This window comes from Octopus sinensis, linkage group LG5 (assembly GCF_006345805.1).
Source record: "Octopus sinensis linkage group LG5, ASM634580v1, whole genome shotgun sequence".
NCBI classification, from domain to species: Eukaryota; Metazoa; Mollusca; class Cephalopoda; order Octopoda; family Octopodidae; genus Octopus; species Octopus sinensis.
This window is the reverse complement of record NC_043001.1, coordinates 39,930,767-39,952,052: the sequence shown is the minus strand read 5'-3', so window position 1 is coordinate 39,952,052 and position 21,286 is coordinate 39,930,767. Positions and strand designations below refer to the sequence as shown.

Here is a 21,286-nt window from a genome sequence, read left to right as displayed (position 1 = left end):
ATTTCTGTTGAACAAAGCCTAGGTGAATTCAAAATCAACCTACCCAATGACGTTTGTGATTTTGTATATGCTGACCTAAAAACATAACTTCACAAACCCTATGTGGCTTGCAAATCGAACCATTGTTACTCCAACAAATGAAGCAGCACAATTTGTGAATGATTTTCTATTGACCAGGATCCCTGGTGAGCTAAAAACATACAGAAACTCAGATACAGTTGATAATGAAACTCTGTACCCAATCGAGTTCATCAACAAACTTACACCGTCAGGAGTTCCACCTCACATTCTCAAACTGAAGAAAAAATGATGCATAATGCTTCTGAGAAATTTAGATGCTACTAATGGACATTGCAATGGAACACACTACATCATTGTCAGTTTACATGATCATGTTATTGAGGCTGAGGTTGCTTCTGGTCCTTATGCAGGGTCAACTTTGCTAATCCCAAGAATACCACATGTATCTCCAGAAATGGAATTACTATTCACATTTACATGCAAACAATTTCCTGTCAAGCCAGCTTTTGCCTTGACATGCAACAAAGCATAGGGACAGACTTTTGACCAAATTGGAATATATCTTCTGACACAATTCTTCTCACATGGTCAGCTCTATGTTGCATTATCTAGAGTTTGAAAGAAGGCTAATGTAAAAATATTGGCTGAGAGAAGTGGAAACAGTATGATTACTGACAATTGTGTCTACAAGGAGATACTATTTTAAAGCAAAATATGCTTTTTAGCAAGTTTCAGTAAATAGAATTAACACAGAAATTATATGTAAAGTAACATATATTTGTGTAAAATTAAATTGTTTTGGCATATTTCAGCACATGTCGAATGAATGATATCATTATATTAGATCATTTTAAATTTGAGTATATTTGTAAAAGTAAGGAAATGTCATTCCCATGTGTTCTCACAGCACCAGACTTTTGTATGTGTGTGTGTGTATGTGTGTGTGTGAGTGTGTGTATTAATCCATCCATCCATCCATCCATCTATCTATCTATCTATCTATCTATCTATCTATCTATCTATCTATCTATCTATCCATCTATGCACACCTATGTAAGTTCTTTCAATTATTAATGATAAATATATATAACAGATTGACTCTAAAAAAGAGAGATTATGACTGTGATAAAATAACGAAAGCAATACTTACTAAGCAAGTGAGCACTATTATACAAAAAAATAATTAGACATAAAATATCATAAAAATTATTAGAATTGGGAATCAAATATGGAAATATTACTGAGTGGCTAACAGAAAACCATCCGGAGGGCAGTCTTTCTGCTAGTGTTTCTAATTGTAATGTTGGAATTCATGTGTAACTTTATTATATAAATTGAAATTCAGAGGTAATGAATTTATGGTCAAATTTTGATATAAATAGATAAGTACTATTGCATAACTGAATATTCACGAGCCTTTTAAATTTTATTTGAGAAAATTGTCTATTGATGACATAATTCATGCTTCGTGTTTGTTTTGAGGAAAGTAAAAAGAAATTAATAACACAACCCAACAGTTATTTTCTGTTAGGACATTATTACCTGATTTGAAGGTTGTTTTTGATATGCTGAATCAAAAAATGCAATCCATTTTTTTACCATCATATCTAAATTTCAAGATATTCACACCACCCGCCGTAGGTGATATACATGGACTTTAAGATGATCAATTTTCTTCTGGAGCAATAAAGTGGATACACCAAATGTCTATGCTTTTTATGTATGTGGAACAGCAGAATCAGGGAAAAAACAGTGGGTGACCAAAGAATGGCTGTTGCAAACATTAGTTCCAGGGTCTTTTAATGTGGTTAAAGAACCTTTAGTTCAAACAGGAAAAATCATGCTACCTCTTCTCTGTATCAAATTTGGCATTATGAAGCAGTTTGTTAAAACTTTGGATAAAGATTGATTATGCTTTCATTATACTTGCATCACATTCTCCAGTCTGGAAAGTGTAATGATAAAACTGGAATATTTGAATGGCCTCGAATCAGAAAACTGATGAAAAATAGGAACACTGTAAATTCAATTAAGCATTAAAAGCAGTGAAGCAACAATACAGAATTCATTTGTAATAGTTGTAAATACCTTTCTGGGCAATATGAATGCCAACTATGCCAAAATAATTGATAATATGCTTTCAAAAATTGGGAGCAAATATGAGGATAAACCTGCACTATCTACACTTTCACTTTGATAAATTCCTTGAAAATTTTGAAGACATAAGTAATAAAAAGAGAGAATATTTCTATCAGAACATAAAATCAATGGAACAAAGGCATCAAGGCAGATGGGACTTGCATATGATGATGGAATATTGTTGGAACTCAGCTCATGATCTTCCTGAGTTTTAGCACTCAAGAAAATCATCCAAGTGCAAATTCATAGGAATTTAGGCATAAACAATGTTGTAATTTGTCTGTTGATTTTTTTAGATTTCTATTAGTTTGTTAATAGAAGTTTAAGACAACATTTTGGTTTTGAAGAAAAACCAGTTTCTATGAATCTTTGTATGCTTGCCTTTTCCTCATAAGTTGTTTTATTGAAAAAACAATTTTTTTCTATGGATCCAGCATTTTAAAATCATGATATGATGGTAATAAATGAATATTATTTTGGGATTTTGTGTGTAAAAAACTCCAAGTTCAGACTGTGTAGTGTATATGAACTTATGAAATTGGAGAAATGTAGGTAAAATTTTATGAAAAGTTAGCATTGATAGATTTTATTTAATTTTTTTTTTATTAATCACCTTTATTTTTAGCTTGGCATTAAATTCAACAATCACAATTCATAAAAACCTAATATTTCATTACATTTTTTGATATTTAGTTTCATTTTAGTAACATTAGATGTGAAATTAATGTAAACCTATATTCAATATGTTTCTTTCTATTCTAACTTCTTTTTTCTGAAACTTGCAACTTTGAAATCAGATTTTGTCAATATTTTGAAAATCTGAATGGTACTCTGATGAAGATCTTAAATACAAGGATTTCTTATATCAATATGTATTTTTAGATATAATTTGAAATTTTGTGTTGCCTATTTTGTAACAGTTTAAACATTTTGCAACTCTTAAAGAACATAAAACTTGTTTAAAATTTTCCCATTTTGAATACATCGCCTTATCTTTAATGCAACTGGAAATTTCAATTGTTGATTCAATAACTAGAAAAAACAAATATCTTTATGAAAGTATTTTTTCTTTTATTTATTTTACTTGTTTCAGTCAAACAAATTAGCCCCAGGACTTATACCTTGTAAGCCTAGTACTTTTCTATTGGTCTCTTTTGCTGAACCGCTAAGTTATAGGGATGTAAACACACTAACATTGGTTGTCAAGTGATGGTGGGGGGACAAACACAGACACACAAACATATGCATATATATATTTACAACAGGCTTCTTTCAGTTTCTGTCTACCAAATCCACTCAGAAGGCTTTGGTCGGTCTGGGGCTATAGTAGAAGACACTTGCCCAAGGCGCTATGCAGTGGGACTGAACCCTGAACAATGTGGTTGGGAAGCAAGCTTCTTACCACACAGCCACACCTGTGCCTTTATTTATATAGGTAATTTGATTTTCTTTTTTCAGCTTCACCTGAAAAGATAAAAATCAGAGTGATGAACCCTTTCTTGAAGGCCAAGAAGGCAATTTGCATTGTGAGACAATAAATGGATATCCAGAAAAATATAATTACAGGTGGAATCCAAATAACAGTACCTCAAAAAACATCACACTTCCTCAAATTCATCGAAAACTAAATAACAAGGTTTACACATGTTATGTTTCATCTAGATGCTATAAGAAATGTAGATTACATAAAAAGCATTGGATCAATGTTGAATGTAAGTTGAAATCTTAAAATTTTATTATACATCTATGAAATAATTTATTATTTGCATTCAATACAGAAAAGTACTGTGATCTTTTTATATTTTTCTTAAGATTACTTTTTATTATGAAATTTCTTCATGATTAATTTTCTTTGTTTTTCCAAAATAACTTGAAATGGAAGTTTTTGATAAGTCTACTTCCTCACAACATGTTTCTCTGAGCCACATTTTGTTTACTGATACTGTACATTATTTACATAAACATTATATTCACTGTCTCTTCTAACAACACATTGCTATTCAGATTATACTACCTTTTACTCCAACTCAACCTTCCACACAACCTTGTTACATAATGAAAAAATTATGATTTGTCCATTAGCAGAGGCTTTTAAATCATCCTCCATTGGGGTCATGACAAAATAGCATTCTTTATAAGCATTTTAAAATGTAATCACAACACATATTAAAGAATAGTCTTGCAACTCTGTACCTTTTCTGTGCATGAACAACATACAACTAAAACCCTGAAAACTATTAAGTCTCTAATGATACTTTATTGTAAATACATATATAATTTTGTCAATACAACATTCCAAAGACTAAACTTATTCTCCCGAGTTGGAAAATATTTCAGCTCTGATCAGTTTATTATCCTCTTAGAAAAAAGCCCACATTGGAATACTACTCTGATATCTGGGATAGTTCTGCTGCTACATGTACATACACACATTGTAGACAACATCCCTTAAAAGGATTCACTTTATAACATATAACAACTTGGAACCTTCAATTTTTTCTCCTTCCTCTCTTCATCTCTTCTACCATACCTATTTCTTTATTACCCACTAGGGGCTAAACACAGAGGGGACAAACAAGGACAGACATAGGTATTAAGTCGATTACATCGACCCCAGTGCGTAACTGGTACTTAATTTATCGACCCCGAAAGGATGAAAGGCAAAGTCGACCTCGGTGGAATTTGAACTCACAACGTAATGCAGACGAAATACCGCTAAGCATTTCGCCCGGCGTGCTAACGTTTCTGTCAGCTCGCCGCCTTCTACCATACCACTTCCAACCAGACTTATCTGATGCATATAGCTGTCCTTTTATCATTATCTTAGGTTTTATTCCCAAGCCCTGTACTAACTACTTTATTCATTCTTTTTATTTTGGAAATAAAGCTCTGCAAAACTTCCTTCTTGATATTTTCTCTATAATCATAAATTTGCAGGAAATCAAACTAAACATCAACATCATCAACTTAACTGATCTGAGATGTTCTGCAAGTATCATAGATACTGTTTCTCCTTCTCTGATTAAATAAAGATCTCTAATATTGGTAGAAGGCCTGGTATTTTGGGACAGTATGTAGTTTTTAAATTGACCTCAATATTTAACTGGTAATTAAATGAAAATTGTAACAAAAAGTTGCATGATATTTTGTTTGAGCTCTACCAATCCTTCTACTGCCCTTCTCTAACTAACTAAATCATTATCATCATCATTTAATGTCCAACTTCCATGCTGTATGAGTTAGATGGTTTGACAGAATCCAACAAGCCAGAGGTTTCTAACAAGATGCCTTTCTTAGTGCCAACTTCTTGCAGTATATTCTGAATGCTTTCTTTGAGGCACCAGCACTAATGGGGTTGCCAAGTAACTCATAAGACAAAGAAAAAATAGGGTTGTAGTAGAGAGAGGAGATTTATGCCAGGTGTTGAGAAGCTAAAATATGATAGTTAGACAGGTATGGATGTCTTGCTACAGAAGAGATACCTGGCTACTCTTCATCATATAACAGAGGGTGTAAGTTGCCTGAAAAGAAGTAAAGATTGTGGTGATGAGGTGTTAGAGCATTCTCCCAAAGTTCAAGAAGGGGAGAATAAGAGAGAATACAAACAGAGAATTGGTAAAGCTGGACAGGTAAGTTCATAAGTGTGTGAGAGAAGATTGGAACAGAGAGGAATGTAGTGAATGATGAACAAAGATGGAGATATGGTCGATTGTAAGTATTAGTTTGGTGGAGGTGGGGTGTGTGAAAAAAATTGAAGTGCCTAAAGAAGAGGAGGTGATAAATAGCAGTACAGGAAGGATGGAGAGCAGTTGTGTAGTAAACATTTAAAGAAATCAGAAATAAGGAGATAATATGTGAGGTAGGAGAGGGAGAGAAGAGAGAGGAAGATTCATAGTGAAAGAGGTGGAGATCAGAGGTATGTAGGATTACCTCTTTGAGTGGCAGATACAGTTGGGGTGGGAGATTGACCATAGCAGATATAAGAGTGTGATAAGAATGATAGCAGATTTGAAAGGGTGTTAAAGATGTAGTATAGTAGTCATAAGATGTATCTCAGGGGAGAAGGAGAGGTATCTAGAGATATAGAATGGGGTGATTAGTGGAAAATGAAGGTGAAAAGGATGATATTGAACATGAGGGATGAATTTTAAACAGAAGTTGTTCCAGGGAAAGGGCAAGTAACTGGTAGCAAAAGATGATGAAATATATGCAGATTCTGCTCTCATATGATTATAGTAACTGAGTGTACCATAGCTAGAAGAAAAATGGGAGGATGGGTGTTAGGTAATCAACAGGCAAAGGAAATATATGGTTACCCAACCTGAGGGAAGTGCATGGGAGGGAGAGAATGGAGGACAGCAGGATAGAGATGGTGGTGAAATGCTGGGTATACTCAAAAGGGACAGGGATCAGAATATAAATGCGATGGTTGAGTAAAGGAAGAGAGAGATATAGATGGTGGCAAGTGCCAAGGCATACTGTTGAGGTTCAAACATCATAATATAAGTGGCAGAATATTGTTAGGAAGCATGATTAGAGAATGCAGAGAGTGGTAGTGGTGAAAACCTGGGTATATAAAGAGTCAGGAGGCTACCAGATAGCAATGATACAGAGGAACAGGGCTGTGAGAACAGAATTGGGAAGTGAGAGGTAGGCACGGTGTATGAAGGAGGAAATGTGAGGAAGACAAGAGATGTAGAGATGTAGATTGGTTTGTTGGGATAGGGTGTATGAAAAGTTTTCTTGTTGTGTGGGTGAAACACACAGAACGGGGGCTAGTGGAGAGCAATGATACAATGGGACAGGATTGGGAAGTGGGAGGTAAGCACAGTGCATGAAGTAGAAATATGAGGAAATAAAGAAATGTAGTTTGGTTTGTTGTGGCAGAGTGTGTGAGAAGTTTTCTTGATAAGTGTGGGTGGGACACACAGCACTTCTAGGTCTCAGTTTCGTTGATGTGGGCAGGTCTTTTCAAGAATCTCATATCACCAGACATCTTGGTCCATTGTCATTTCCTACATGAGGCCCAACATCCTGAAATCAGTCCTTACCACTTCATCCCATGTCTTCCTGGGTCTCCCTCTCCTACTGGTACCATCCACTTTCAGTGATCAGCACTTCTTTATGCAGCTGTCCTCATTCATATGCATCACATGTTCAAACCAGCATATTTTTCTCTCTTGTATGCTACATTTGATTCTTCTTATGCCTAACTTTTCTCTCAATACATTTGCACTTTGTTGTACATGCACACTGATTTTGCACATCCAACATTTCTCTCCAGGCTACGCATGTCATCTGCATTCAAAACCTATGTCTCACTACCATGGAGTATAGCCATTCACACACAAGCATCATACAGTCTATCTTTCACTCTGAGGGAGAGTCTTTTTGTTGCCAATGGAGGTAATAGCTTTCTGAACTTCCTCCATCCAATTCTTATTCTAGAAACAATACTTTCAGTGCATCCTCCACCATTTCTAATTTAGTCACCTAAGTGATAGAAACTATCTACAACCTATCTACATAGACACTCTTATGTGTCCATAACTTGCACTGGGTATGCCTGAAATTTCTATGTACACTTTTCTATATATTGAGCAGGGCCATCTTGCTGAAAGGATTTGTGACTTGTCTGTTTTCCTACTAACTAAGACTTTGGTCTTTGCTAATTTAACTCTAAGGCCCTTTGATCCCAGACCTTGCTTCCACACCTGAAATTTTTTCTCTAGTTCTGGTAGTGATTCAGCTATAAGAACAGGATCATCAGCATAGATGAGCTCCCAAGGGTAGCCTGTCTTAAATTCCTCTCTTATGGTCTGGAGGACTATGATAGACAAAACGGAGCTGAGAACCGATTCCTGGTGTACTCCTACATGTATACTGAATTTGCTGCTATACTCATTGCCAACTTCCACCTTACTGACAGCATCCTTGTACATGACATATATGACCCTCACCAACCACTCATTGATCCCTAGCTTCTGCATTACCTGCCAGATATTGTGGTGGGGGACCCTGTCAATCTGGTTAGTTTGGCCACCAGATTAATAAGTTATCAGGTGACTGGCTACACACACACATACATGCACACACATATGCACACACACGCACACACACACACACACACACACACACACACACACACATTATTAATAAAACCACACAAAAACCATGTGAATAGTTAATTTATTTCACCATTTCTCAAGTGATTAAATGACCTCATGTGCTCATTTAAACTAGCTCATATGTAATTGTTAACCTACCATATTGACATTACCAGGTTTGAGAAATGACAAAATAAATTTGATTTTTCCAGTCAGGAAACCCTGGATAGCTTATTGACCAGGTGCTCTGTGACTTGTTGAATTTCATACCATATGTATATACATATATACATATATATAATATATAATATATATTTCTATATTGTTGAGCAATACATTACTGGTCACAGAATACATCTAGTCAGAATGCTACTATCAGCCTCATGTCAACTGCCACACCCAGGCAACACTGCCAACTCTACAGACTAAAATGAATTTGTGTTCTTAAGGGCAGCATCCAAATATTCTGCTTGTTTGAGTTTAGGAATGTGCTAAGATAGTGTGAACTTTTTAGTCTCATTCTCCTATCCATCAAGCAGGGCTTGCATTTTCTATTTCCATTCAGATATGGTATGGCCTAGAATGTTATAGCATTGCTTCATCTTTTAATCACTATATATCTGGTTCAAAATTTCCTGGGTTCTAAAAGAGGATCTGGCCTTCAAAAAGCTGTTTGTTGCCTCAACATATTTCTGTACATGTGTTACTCCATTGACATTGGTTGACGCTACAATGCTTTGTAGACTATCACTTCTGTGTTGCATTGACCATTCCATAACTAATACCAATCCATGGGAAACAATCTGAAAGTAATATAATAGCCCACACCATGTTTCACTTCACTTCATTTCCATAACCACCACCACCAGTAAGCAGATTTGTGACTGAAAGTATTCCTTCTATGACCATCCTATTTTTTCATACATAGTGTATGTAAGAATACATTAATAAGTGTACTTGTCATTATTATTGAATAGCTCCAGTTGAATTTACTTCAGTAGGTCTTTTGCATTTAGACTATTAATAGAATGCTTAGGGGCTGTCTATAACTGGATATGTGATATCTAGAGCAAAAGTACCTAGCATGTTCATTATATGTTGGACTGCATGTATTGTTTGCATTATATAATAAAAATTCTAGCTGTGGTGGCACATGTCTGTTGTGAGAGGTAATGCTGTCTTGATATATAAATGACTTAAAATATGTTTCATTTTCAGAAACCTTTGTGTTTGTGAGTTTTAATTGCCTCATTCACCAGATGATGCAGCTATATACAGAAAATATTTATAGCTTATAGTAATCATAACTTAATGTTTAATAATTGCTGTTGTTTAGCTGCAAGTCAATTTTAAGAAAATTTTCAGTGATTTTCATGCTGGCAGCCAGTGTTGGGAACTGCCTACCTTGCTCAGTGTTAGGATTTAAAGAATTAAACAAATTTCATAATAAATGATAGCAAAATGTTTCATAGTTTCTCAAACATTTTCTGTGTTTTAAAAATTTTATATATTTATTTTTATTTATAGATATACCTGATATTACTGCATCAGAGAATGTGACATTAATTGAGAATCAAGCATCCATTGTAAACTGTTCTGCAAAAGGAAACCCTATCCCAGAAGTGAGGTTGGAATGTAGAAATCAAAGTTTTCCTTCAAACTCCCCATTCACTTTTAATCGTAGAAATATCAGTGATGTTCTCTGTGTTGCCAATGCAAAGAGCACAAAGCATGGAAATCTGACATCTTGGAAAAAAATTAATATCCTGTTGAAATGTATGATAAGAATATACTACTATTATTACTAGTACTCCCCTTCCCTCCTCCTCCTCCTCCTCCTCCTTCTCTTCCATCATTAATGTCCTTGCCACACTACCATCACCACTACCAGCATCAGCACTATCATCATCATCAATTCCTATTTATATCCTAATTCCATTACCATTGCTTATCACTCTGTGAATCTTATTGTCAAGCATCCAAAAGTGAAGTCTTGTAACCAATTAGATTGTTGAAGCATTAGAAAATATATGTTAGTTACATTATTTCCCTGTTGCTTGGGTTCATGGTACTTATTTACAGCTTGGTGGACTAACTGACACAGAACATTATTAATGAAATATGCATCATTAACATTGACCAGTAAGCTGACACCTTGTTCACTGATTTTAGTTCAAGTATTATAAAACTTAAGAATCTTCCAGATTCTGTCTTTTATTTCTTTTGCATAAATTCTCAGACTAAGTGGAAAATTGTGTCCTTGAACAAGCCATCATATCACATTGCTTTAGTCTACTCAGCTGAAATGAGTACCAGCTGACGCCCGGTGAAGATCCCCCCTCTCTCTCTCTTCAACTGTCACATCTTTCATGATCTACTGGATTAAAGGTGGGTGGGCTGATAAGGTGTCTATGTCTGCTCATGACTGCATAAATGCCTAAAACAATTTGTGAAAGAATGGTACATGCTACCAGGTATTGCACATCTTTTAGCATCAACATCATTAGTATCACTCTTGTTTTATGCTTGTTTTATTTTCCATACTGAGATTTGTTTCCTGCTCAGCATCTTGTCATTTGTCATAGTCCATCATCATCTGATACTCCTTTCAACATCAGATAAAAATCACCAATCTTTCTCTGGTATATAAGACTTCTTTTCTGGTATTGGTGGGGATGTCATGGTTTTTACATCTGAATATCCTTCTTATTGCCAATCATTTTGCAATGGTGTCCAATTCTTTTGGAAAGTGGGTAATTATGTAAGGAAGGGATGTAGTCAAGTATCACTATATGCATTATCAATAAAGAATAAGGAAATGTAAAGTCAGCCTGTGTGGAACTGAGGAAAATAAAACTGAATAATATTAAGGTTGTAGTCACTATAAAAGGTAGGTTTCACAATTTCTAGTGATATATCCTGAAAACCTGCATACTTAACCTAGCTGAAACTGCATTCCAATGGCTAGCTTTTCCCCTTGAAAGCCAGAAATTATTTTAGCCTTGATGTAACCCACAATGTATACAAACATCTTGTGCTCTATAAAAGTCTCACTCATTGGTAATAACTCACCCACACATTACAGCCTCCATCCTACACATGTGATGTTTCTTCTCCCTGCCCATTCTATCACTATTTATATAAACACTGCTCTGAGACTGACACAATCATTTAATGAATTTGTCTCAACCACTCTTCTCATTATTACTGTGTCTCATTGCCCAGGCCCTGTGTTGACCATTATGTACAATCAAACTGCCTCAGGAGTGAACATTGTGGAATTCTGTCCCAAGCACACTTGTGGTCTTCTTGCAGAAATTTATGTTAGCTGAATATAAACTGTAGCAGTTTCACTACAATAATATTTGCTGATACTTTTTATTGACTGATATATGAAAAAATATAACATATTAATCTAACACATCATTTCTGCTATATCCACAGTCTTTACATTGAAAATATTAAGGACACCTATTCTATGCAATTTGTTGCTGTATAGCTTCAGAACTTCCTCAGGTTAGGAGCATGAATTTACCTTCTGTGTAAAAAAATGAACAAAAGAATTTTAAAAATGATTTGAGTTTGTTGATCCTTGATTTTAGTAATTGATTTATTATAAGCAACCATCAAATCAATTTATCCAGTTTAGACTATTTGAGTAGTTATAGTTTTTCTGTCTCTAAAGTTTATTTTTCTCTTTATAACCTCCTTGTTTCTATTGGTATATTCTGTAAACTTGAACTGCCCTATTTCTTCACATTGACGTATCTTTTGATTAGATTTTATCTCAGCAAATTTAATTTCTATAATATTTCATTATTTGTTGTCGGGAATTAGTAATAATGGTACACCCCACCCATGTGACAAATGGAATAGCCTAGTCACTCTAAGTAAAGAGAAGTACATGAAGTACCAGAGTACATAGTAAGTGATAAGAGATAGTCATGTCTTTACTGGTTTTACTAAGTATATCGTATACTGGAGTGACATTATAATAATCCAACATTATAAGGACTATAACAGTGGCAATGAGAATTTAAATAATTCATAAGTAACTAATAAGCTTGACAAGGATAAAACAATTCATGTGAAGTAAATAGAATCTCAAAGAAGAGTTAATACACTCTCAAAGTTTTGTTGTGTGAATTTTACAGAAAAAAATTGGAAAATTATGGAAAATTTGTTGGCCAGTTTGCGTGAGTTGCGAGAACAGCAACTGAAAGAGCAACACTACCAACAACAACTGAAAGAACGACAACAGCAGCAGATGTAACTGCAAGAACAACAAAAGAAACAACAACAACAAATAATATTACAGAAACAAATGCTGCAATTACTGAAGTCATCAAGAAAGTCAGAAAAAGTGTCCTCAACAGACTGTGTCACAAACTCCATAACAGAGTTCAAATACGAACCTGATGAAAGAGTTACCTTTGAAGCATACTGCAGAAGATATGAGAAAATCTTTGAGAAAAAATGTAAAGATTGGGACGACGAGATGAAAATGCACTTAATCTTGAGAAATGTGGAGGCAACAGAACATGAATGATACAGTAATTATGTACTCCCAAGAAAACCTTCAGACATAAACTTTAATGAGACAATAGATATAGTATCTACTATGGATATTTCCTATTTAGTATTGGGGAAGTTTCATTTATAAGGACGTACTCCCGTATTTGTCTGAGTGTTGGGTCTTTTGGGTACTTGGATAAGATGCGGATGTCAAGTTGACCCAAGTTGCCTCCATTAGTGGTCTTTGGCATGTTGGTAGAATATGGAGGACTGTTTTCTGTCGTCATATTGTCTCAGATGTTCATTTAGTCTTTCCACAATGCTCATAGATGTCTCCCCATTGGTGCATATGGTATTCTCAAAGGGGTACGTCCTACATAGTTGTGATTTGACAGAGTTCCCTGGCTTTTCGACAATCTTAATGTTGAGTTTGGTCTCCTTCAGAGCTTTTCTAAATCTACAGGCTAGTTCTCCAAGGGCTGTGGCCTCTACAAACATCACTCCTTTATATTTGTCGGTTTTATACCACGTGTTCACCCTGATAACTGCATGGCATGTAGGATTAGCCCTGACATTAACTGTAGAACTCGAAATGTAGTTTACAGCATAAGATGCATAGAAAATGCTTGTAAAGACATGACCATGACGTACATAGGGGAGACATCTAGGAGCATTGTGGAATGACTAAATGAACATCTAAATGAGACAAAAAATAGTCCTCCATACTCTACCAACATGCCAAAGACCACCATGGATGCAACTTGGGTCAACTTGACATCTGCATCTTAACCAAGCACCCAAAAAACCCAACACTCAGACAAATTCGAGAGTACATCCTTATAAATGAAACTTCCCCAATACTAAATAGGAAATATACACAATAGATAAGTGTTTAAAACTTTCAGTGAAAAAAGCACATTGTTCAATGAGCTTTTTCAATGAGCATTATTCAATGACACGTTGGAAGTGTCTGAACATGGAGAACAATGATGAGGACTACATCACATATGCTGGTAGAATAAACAGGAAATGTGAGAAGTTTAAGCTGGACGAATTAATGTTAGATATGTTAAGATGCTTGATTTTTTACACATGGATTTACTATTGAAAAGGACACAGAAGTTAGAACTAGAGTTCTCACAAAGCTGGAACAATACCATGATGAAACCCTACAGCAAGTGTCAGAAGAATGTGAAAGGATAGTCAAATTAAGGCACAGCACAGAGGAAATTGAACATAAGATTGTTTCCAAGTAAAGCAAGTGTGAAATAGTCAGAATAAAGATAAAGTGTTTTCTAAAAACAACAAAAATCATGAAATAAACCCATGTTTTGCATGTGGGGGTATACACTTGAGGAAAAATTTTCCATTTAAAACAGTGGAGTGCTTTTATTGTGGAGATATATGACATATAAACACACACAGTAGAATGAAGATGATAAAACATCAGAACAAAGGAAAAAGAATAAATAGTAGGTCATTGGAAGAAATTGGTAATATAATGATGAGGAATTCGTGAAGGTGAAAATCAGAAATACAAGTGTTAAAATGCAGTTGGACACTGGTAGTAACATTACCATTATAAACCAAAAATCTTGGAAATATGTTGGTAAGCTGAAATTAATGAAATCAAAAAAGGTGGCACTTGGGAAAAAGATTATATTTTTTCAGTGATTTCGTATGTAGCGTAACATTATGAGGTTAAACAAAAGAGGCAAAGATATAAGTATTAAAAAGCTCACTCAGTTTATTCAGCACAGAGGGGATGAAACTATTCAAATTGTGGGCTCTGCCCGTAAGTGTTCTGAGTAAAAATATTGTTGTGTCAGTTAAAGGTTCAAATGAGAATGAAGGATTGAGACAAAAAATGAAAAAATTATTTCTAGATGTTTTTTTGGAAGAACTGGGTTGTTGTACAAAAACAAGATAAGATCACTGTAAAACAAGCTCAAATTGTTCATGATTATGAATTTGGAATGAATATATTCCTTCACAGTGTCTTTCTATGATATACTACATGAGAAAAAATATTCAATGTCAGTCACAAGAATCTGAAGTGTTACAAGACACATTCATGTATTACTATAACCATGTTATTTATAAATTTATTTTTAAAATGTGTATGGAACTGAAATTTTGTATTAATTTTTATTGTATATTTTAAATTGAAACTTTTCTGATTAAAATTTTTTTTTTAAGATCCTCCTCAGGTAAACATTAATATTTCAGAGGGGATGTACAATGCTACAATAATTAATTGCACTGCATTTGATGGAATTCCAGCGACTTATGAATACAAACTGAAGCAAAAATGGGGAAATGCCATAAAGAATACTTATAACAAAAATGTATTATCTATAAACAGCCCTTCTTTCAATAATTCTGGCACATGGGAGTGTCATGTAAGCAATAAAGATTTTCATGTGAATAAATCATCAAGCTACAAAATTCCAGGCAAGTATTTTACTAAGCCACAATTAAAATGTTAAAATATGTTTACAATTTTAATTATTATTTTTAAAATGGTAGAATTTTTCAGTTATTTGGTCTATTTAATGACATTGTTGGACTTTGTTACTTTTTTATGTATATCAAAAATATTGATAATTTTTAACTATAATTTTCTGGAATGGTTTCATATGTAAATACTTAAAAATTATAGTTTTAATAAATCCAATATCATCAAATAAAAAAAATAACAACAACAAAAAAAACTGAAACTGTTTTTCAAGCATTTATTTTATGTCATGAAATAGTTGCCAGTTTGAGTTTAATTATGTAATTTATTATTTCTTATTATTTCAGCTGTCTATTGTATATCTGTATGAAGAATGTATTCTAAATATAAAATATTTATTTTTATTCCAAATTATAAAGATATAGATTTAGGGATAGTTTACTTTTGGGCAAATAGAAGACTTATTTTCTAAGTGTAGTAATATGGGTGTTCTAAATTTATATCACGTTATTTTTATCAGTTTTTGAAGGCAAAGCAATGTCTATATCCTGCTTAGACTTTCATGAAGGTCACTTTGTAACATAAAAGGCTGGTTTCCAGAGGATTTACTTTTATAGATCTTTCATTGGTAACTACTTCAAAGGTCTTGAAATTTAAGGTAATGTAAGAAATGAATGAACATTATTTGTATAATCTTAGAAATATTGACTGTGAAACCAATAGGCTGTTTCTTGGTAGCATTGGAGTCTTTATTGGAGATGATGCACATAATTGCATATTCCTTCATTAAATGATCTCTGAGAAGGAGAAATTTCAAAATTTGTAAGGAATTAGTCAATTTGAAATAATAATTTCAAGGCAATATCTTGGGACAATATCAGATAGTGGTAATTACATTCTAAATTACATAAGTTTCAGAATCTCTGAAGTGATATCTAGTACAGGTTATATAAAATCAGATACTTTGAAAAACTTTACTTTTTATGTTACACAGTAACTGCTTATATTTGACTACATCTATAAAAATAATCAGTAAGCTTTGTTATCTGCTTTTAGACATCACTTGAAACTGTAAAGTTGACTTGCTGGTTTTAAGTGATCAAAGGTTTTTTGCACTTAACAGCTATAGAGGTGACTTCTTCAGTAATGAGTAGAGTTGAAAAAAAAGAAGTGATTGAATGTTTGTTATGTGTAGAAAGTTAAATTGGATTCAATATTGGTAGCAAATATACATATGTCCATATTATTGGGTTGGTAAAAGAGTGGTGGAAAAGACTCTGACAAGTTGAGTTGCTGGTTGTCTAATTAGCAAGAATCTGTGTAATCACAATTAAGAGAGATAAAAACTTATATTGTATAAATGTATATTTTACTCTTTTATCAATCTTGATATTGAAGTCTCATATGTGTGATGGAATTTTCTTCAAGTGTTATATTATTGTTTGTATGGTAGTAGAACAAATTCTTGTAAAGCACTCAGTGGTTGTTAATTTATATGATTTAGTGGTGTGTGAAATTGAGAGGATGTTACATATGAATCAAAATTGTGTTTGGCATTTGACAGGTTATTCAGATCTTTTACATAATTATTACTATAGAAATAGAATCTAGAGAAATACAGGGAGTTGTGTGATTTGAGCGTATGGAATGTGGTGAAACAATGTTAGAGGATCCTGTGGGATAATGCACTGTGGTTGTTTTGTAAAGGTTGTATTTGAATGAGATGATGAGCTGAAATTTGTTTAGGAAATAGGGATTCTAATTTGGAGCTGAAATTGTACAGATGTTTGTAGTTACTAATCAGATCAGACTGAAAGCGTGTAAGTAAATTTCTCTTATAAAATTATATTGTTTACATTTTATTAGTCTATCTTTTTAAAAAAAACAAACAAACTTAAGAATAATCTATTTCAAATTTATAATGTTTATTGTTATCAGAAAATATTTAATTTCTTTTTTTTTTTTTTCACCAGTGAAACCTATTTTCAGTTCAGTATTCAATGATCCTAAGAGAAATGTTTCAAATGGAGAAAATGTAATTTTCAAACAGTGTTTTTATTCACATCCAAAATCTGATGTAAAATGGCAAAAAAACGAGGAATCAATTGACTCAGACAAATATTCAACAACTGATTATTTATCAAGTGAGTTTCCTTTCAAAGGAAACTGTACTAGTTTAACAATAGAAGACATCAAAGATAACGATTTTGGTACATATATCTTAACTGTAGAAAACCCCATAGGGAAAGAAGTGACTGTTTTTACCTTGAGACCTGAAGGTAAGTTGTTACCTGTTTGTAATTATTCTTTAATCACTTAAAATATTGTTTCATGTTTTATAGAGTATTAGTTTTGTTTTTTGTTTAGTATTTACATTTAGATGTAAAAGTAATAGTCCCTTAATAAATATACTAGGAAATTGCTAGAGGCAAACTTTTATTGAAAAACCATTCCTTTAACTTTAGTAATCAGTTTTTCAAGTTACCTACTATTTTTAATTGCTTATTAAGCAAAAGATATCTAAATAAGAATGGAAATGACATGAATGTGATAAAACTTTCTACTGAAATATGGAAAGAGTGAACTGTTACATATAAATACTGAAATAATACTTCTTTTTGGTCTTTTACTGGTCCAAATTAGTTAAATCTATTTAGTTATTTTGCTTATGAGATTCCAAATAGCTCCTTCAAGAATATTTAGTAAATCTGTTAATTGTACACACATTTTACAACTGAATATTTGAATTGATGTTAAATGATGACAAAGCAAACATGAGGAAGAAAAATTGCAAAAATTGTATCAGAACTACCTTGATACAAGATACCACTGCAAGCTAGACAAGTATTTTAGAGAAGATTGCTTGAAGATGATGATTCATCCGTGGTTTTCATTAGTTAAAGAACAAAAGTCTAGAGCAGAATTGAGGGAACTTTTCAATATGGAATGGGGTATGAGTTGAGATGTAAAGAATCTGCGGAGCACATCTGTATGCTATATAAGTATACTATATATATATATATATATATATATTAAATTACTATTTAATTTTGCTTTTCATATGGATTTTTGTAGGCTCTGTCATTGAGTAATTTCAAATCTGAACACTGAGGAGGGGTTCCCCAGCCCCAATCCAGCCTATAATTATAAAATATTCTCTGATTTTTACAGGGAAATAATATTATGTGGAATGGAAGAAATTTAAACTGTTGTCTGGCTTGAATAAATTGAAACTATCATGTTGACTTTTAGGCCTTTAGTCTACAGATATTTCTTTTAGATGTGAAATATTTGTCACAATTATTTAACAAACTCTGCTGTAAGACCTTAGCCAATTTTCTCAAAGATAGTTCTGAAATCATGTATTAAAATTCAATAACTGTAATGATTAGAAGGTGCTGATAATAGGGCCCTAGCAAACAACTATATGTATGCAAAATTTCAACATGTAACCCCACTTTCTCTAGTAAAAATCATCACAACATTATGAGGGTTTGAAATCAGTATTGTAATCCGACAATCCTATTAGTTTTTATGTACAGTCACAGCTTATAATTCTGAACTATTCAATGCTGCATTATATAATTGCAGTTAAGTCTGTGCAATCACAGAAGAGAGTGATTTGAAAAGAATCAGCTAAACATCATGATGCATAATAAAGTCTGAAACATTTCTCAACAAATTTATAAAATCAGCACAGATATTTCTCTAATTGCAAGGATGTAAGTTGGCTTTGGTTTCAATATTCCTTGATATTTTTTGACTGGCTTAATGTAGTTCAGAGGACTTAAATATTATTTATTTTTTAAATATCCCAACTCTAGATAAGTATTTTTAATACAAAATTATTTCTAGAGGGAACTGTGATTGGGGTAGAAATGCTTAAGCATGGGTAAATAGTTACATACTGTAAACAAATAAAGTTGAGATGTATGTATCAAACTTGCTCATCATTGGGCAGCAACATTATAAGTGCTTTTTTTCAAAGCAATGGGCTTTGTAAAGATGTTATTAGTGCTACTAACATGGAGAGAATGATAAGGTTTTTGTTGACAATAAGGCACTAACTGTGATACCACTTAACTTCTACAAGCTTCATTAACTGATGTGAAGATTGGTTGCTTCTTCAGTTTGTTTTTGTTCTCGTGGCTATGACCATGCTGGTGCACCATGTTACTGAGAATAAATACAGATATGTTTGTCAGTGACAAGGCAGAGGATTTTATTATAAATGTAGGGAAATACCAGAATGGAAATGCTGATGTACCTGGGGAAGTAGCTCCATATATGTATAGAACTCAAGGATTTTGTGTGTAACACTAAGTTCAGAAAACTTGATTACCTATGAGTTAAGTGAAACTATAAACCTGACTAGTTATATTCTTGTTTGTAGGTTAAAATAAATGGTCTTAAATTCAAAACAAATTTCTAGTTAATAAGTTTAAACTTAATGCAAGACTTGTTTTGCTGCAACTATTAGGAAGAGAATAAAATATGACAGTTAAAATGTACTTTGCATAGTTTCCAAACTGTAGTTCCTTAACTAAAGTCAATAATTTTCTATGACTCCTTTTGTAATATTTTCCAATAGGGATCACTTGACATTTAACCTTTTTCTTGAGTAAATATTTCTTGGTTTTTGTTTACTGTGCTTTTATACTTATAGTTTATTGTATAAAATGTTCATGAACATTTCATATTTTAGTAAATAGTTCAAAAGTATAAAATAACTTATTAACACTTTCAGAATTATACCTTCAACTATGGATGAGGGGCCACTGTTTTAAATATTGCTTATCAAAAAAGAAAAACCTGAGAATTTTCACAGTGTAATAAATTGTTGGACATTTTAATAGATAATTTACACTATATGTTCCAAATTACATCTCACAGATGCTTTGGGATTCATCATCAAATATTTTTCTTGGGTCTTAGAGGGTTTCAGGTCTTTTAATATTAGATTCCTTCACCCAGTTAACCCAGTCATGGTTGATCACCTCTCAGATTATATCCCAGTAGCAGCAAATCACCAGTTTACCATCTCTATCCAAAGCCATCTTGTACCCTTCTGTGTAGTTTCAGTAATAGAATTTATTGTTCTCTTCTTTGCTACACTAGTAATTTCAAGCCAATAGTAGCCATCAGCTAAGTCTTTGAAGCAGCTCTGTGGAGATGTTGAAGGGATCCTCTTTCAGTTCACAAGAAACAGAAAGGTACTTCACTCATGTTCCATGTGTAAAAATTTCTGGGATTTGTTGAAATGTCATAAGAAACCCAGTCAATTAGTTGAATTGTGTTGATGGAATAGTACAGCAAATGAAGTGATAAGGAGTTGGTGTGTAGCCTACTAAGAAGGGAATTAATATATAATAGAATAAATTATTGTTTAATTTTTTATAACTACTCAAGAAGATCACATGTGCCTCCAATAATTTCATTTTTATATATTTTATTTTATTAAAAAATTAATAAAATAATCTTTTGCTTTAATTAGATTAAGTTTTGCAGGTGGGATAGAGTTTAAGCTTAAATTTAAAATTTGGGTTTTAATTTTTTAATACTCAAAGGAGAAAGAGTAAGGGTTAGGAGGTTGTTAGAATAATGGTTACTATTAGAGTTCTATGGACAAGGCAAGTGTTTATGATTTGGGTTAATTTTTAATCCATAAAATAATTTTAATTTTTGAGATCTTTAACAATATCATAATTGCAAGAAATAAAATTCATGGTGACAGTATTCATTCAGTAACATTCAATAGATATTTCAAAAGCATGATTTCTTATATTGCTAAATTAATTATAATAAAATAGAATTAAATTAATTGTTGCATAAAATGTTTTGAGAAATACACTTGAAAAATTCAAGAAAACATTGATGTATCTCACAATAAAATGAAAATCAATATAAAATCTATTGGAAGCATACAATTCATACAATTATGTCATCTGGTGTACCACAGGAATCTGTTCTTGGTTCCCCTTTTGTTAGTTGCATACATTAATGACATAGATGCCAATTTAAAGAATGCCACAGTACTGAAATACGC

The 21,286-nt window shown here is 33.0% G+C and overlaps 2 protein-coding genes across 3 annotated transcripts in view; both read left to right on the top strand.

The window, feature by feature from the left end:
- LOC115212116 overlaps positions 1–21,286 on the top strand; it is a 798,722-nt gene that overhangs the window by 58,345 nt on the left and 719,091 nt on the right. The window lies entirely within an intron of this gene.
- LOC115212119 overlaps positions 3,768–21,286 on the top strand; it is a 70,021-nt gene continuing 52,502 nt past the window's right edge. The window contains exons 1-4 of one of the 2 annotated variants that reach the window (XM_036503337.1): positions 3,768–3,872; positions 9,795–10,043; positions 15,012–15,236; positions 17,214–17,519. In XM_036503337.1, coding sequence (XP_036359230.1) covers positions 15,017–15,236; positions 17,214–17,519 — 526 coding nt within the window. In that variant the 5' untranslated portion in view covers positions 3,768–3,872; positions 9,795–10,043; positions 15,012–15,016. Of the gene's footprint in view, positions 3,873–9,794; positions 10,044–13,588; positions 14,392–14,981; positions 15,237–17,213; positions 17,520–21,286 lie in introns of those variants that run through there. The other variant, XM_036503336.1, reaches the window with a different exon arrangement.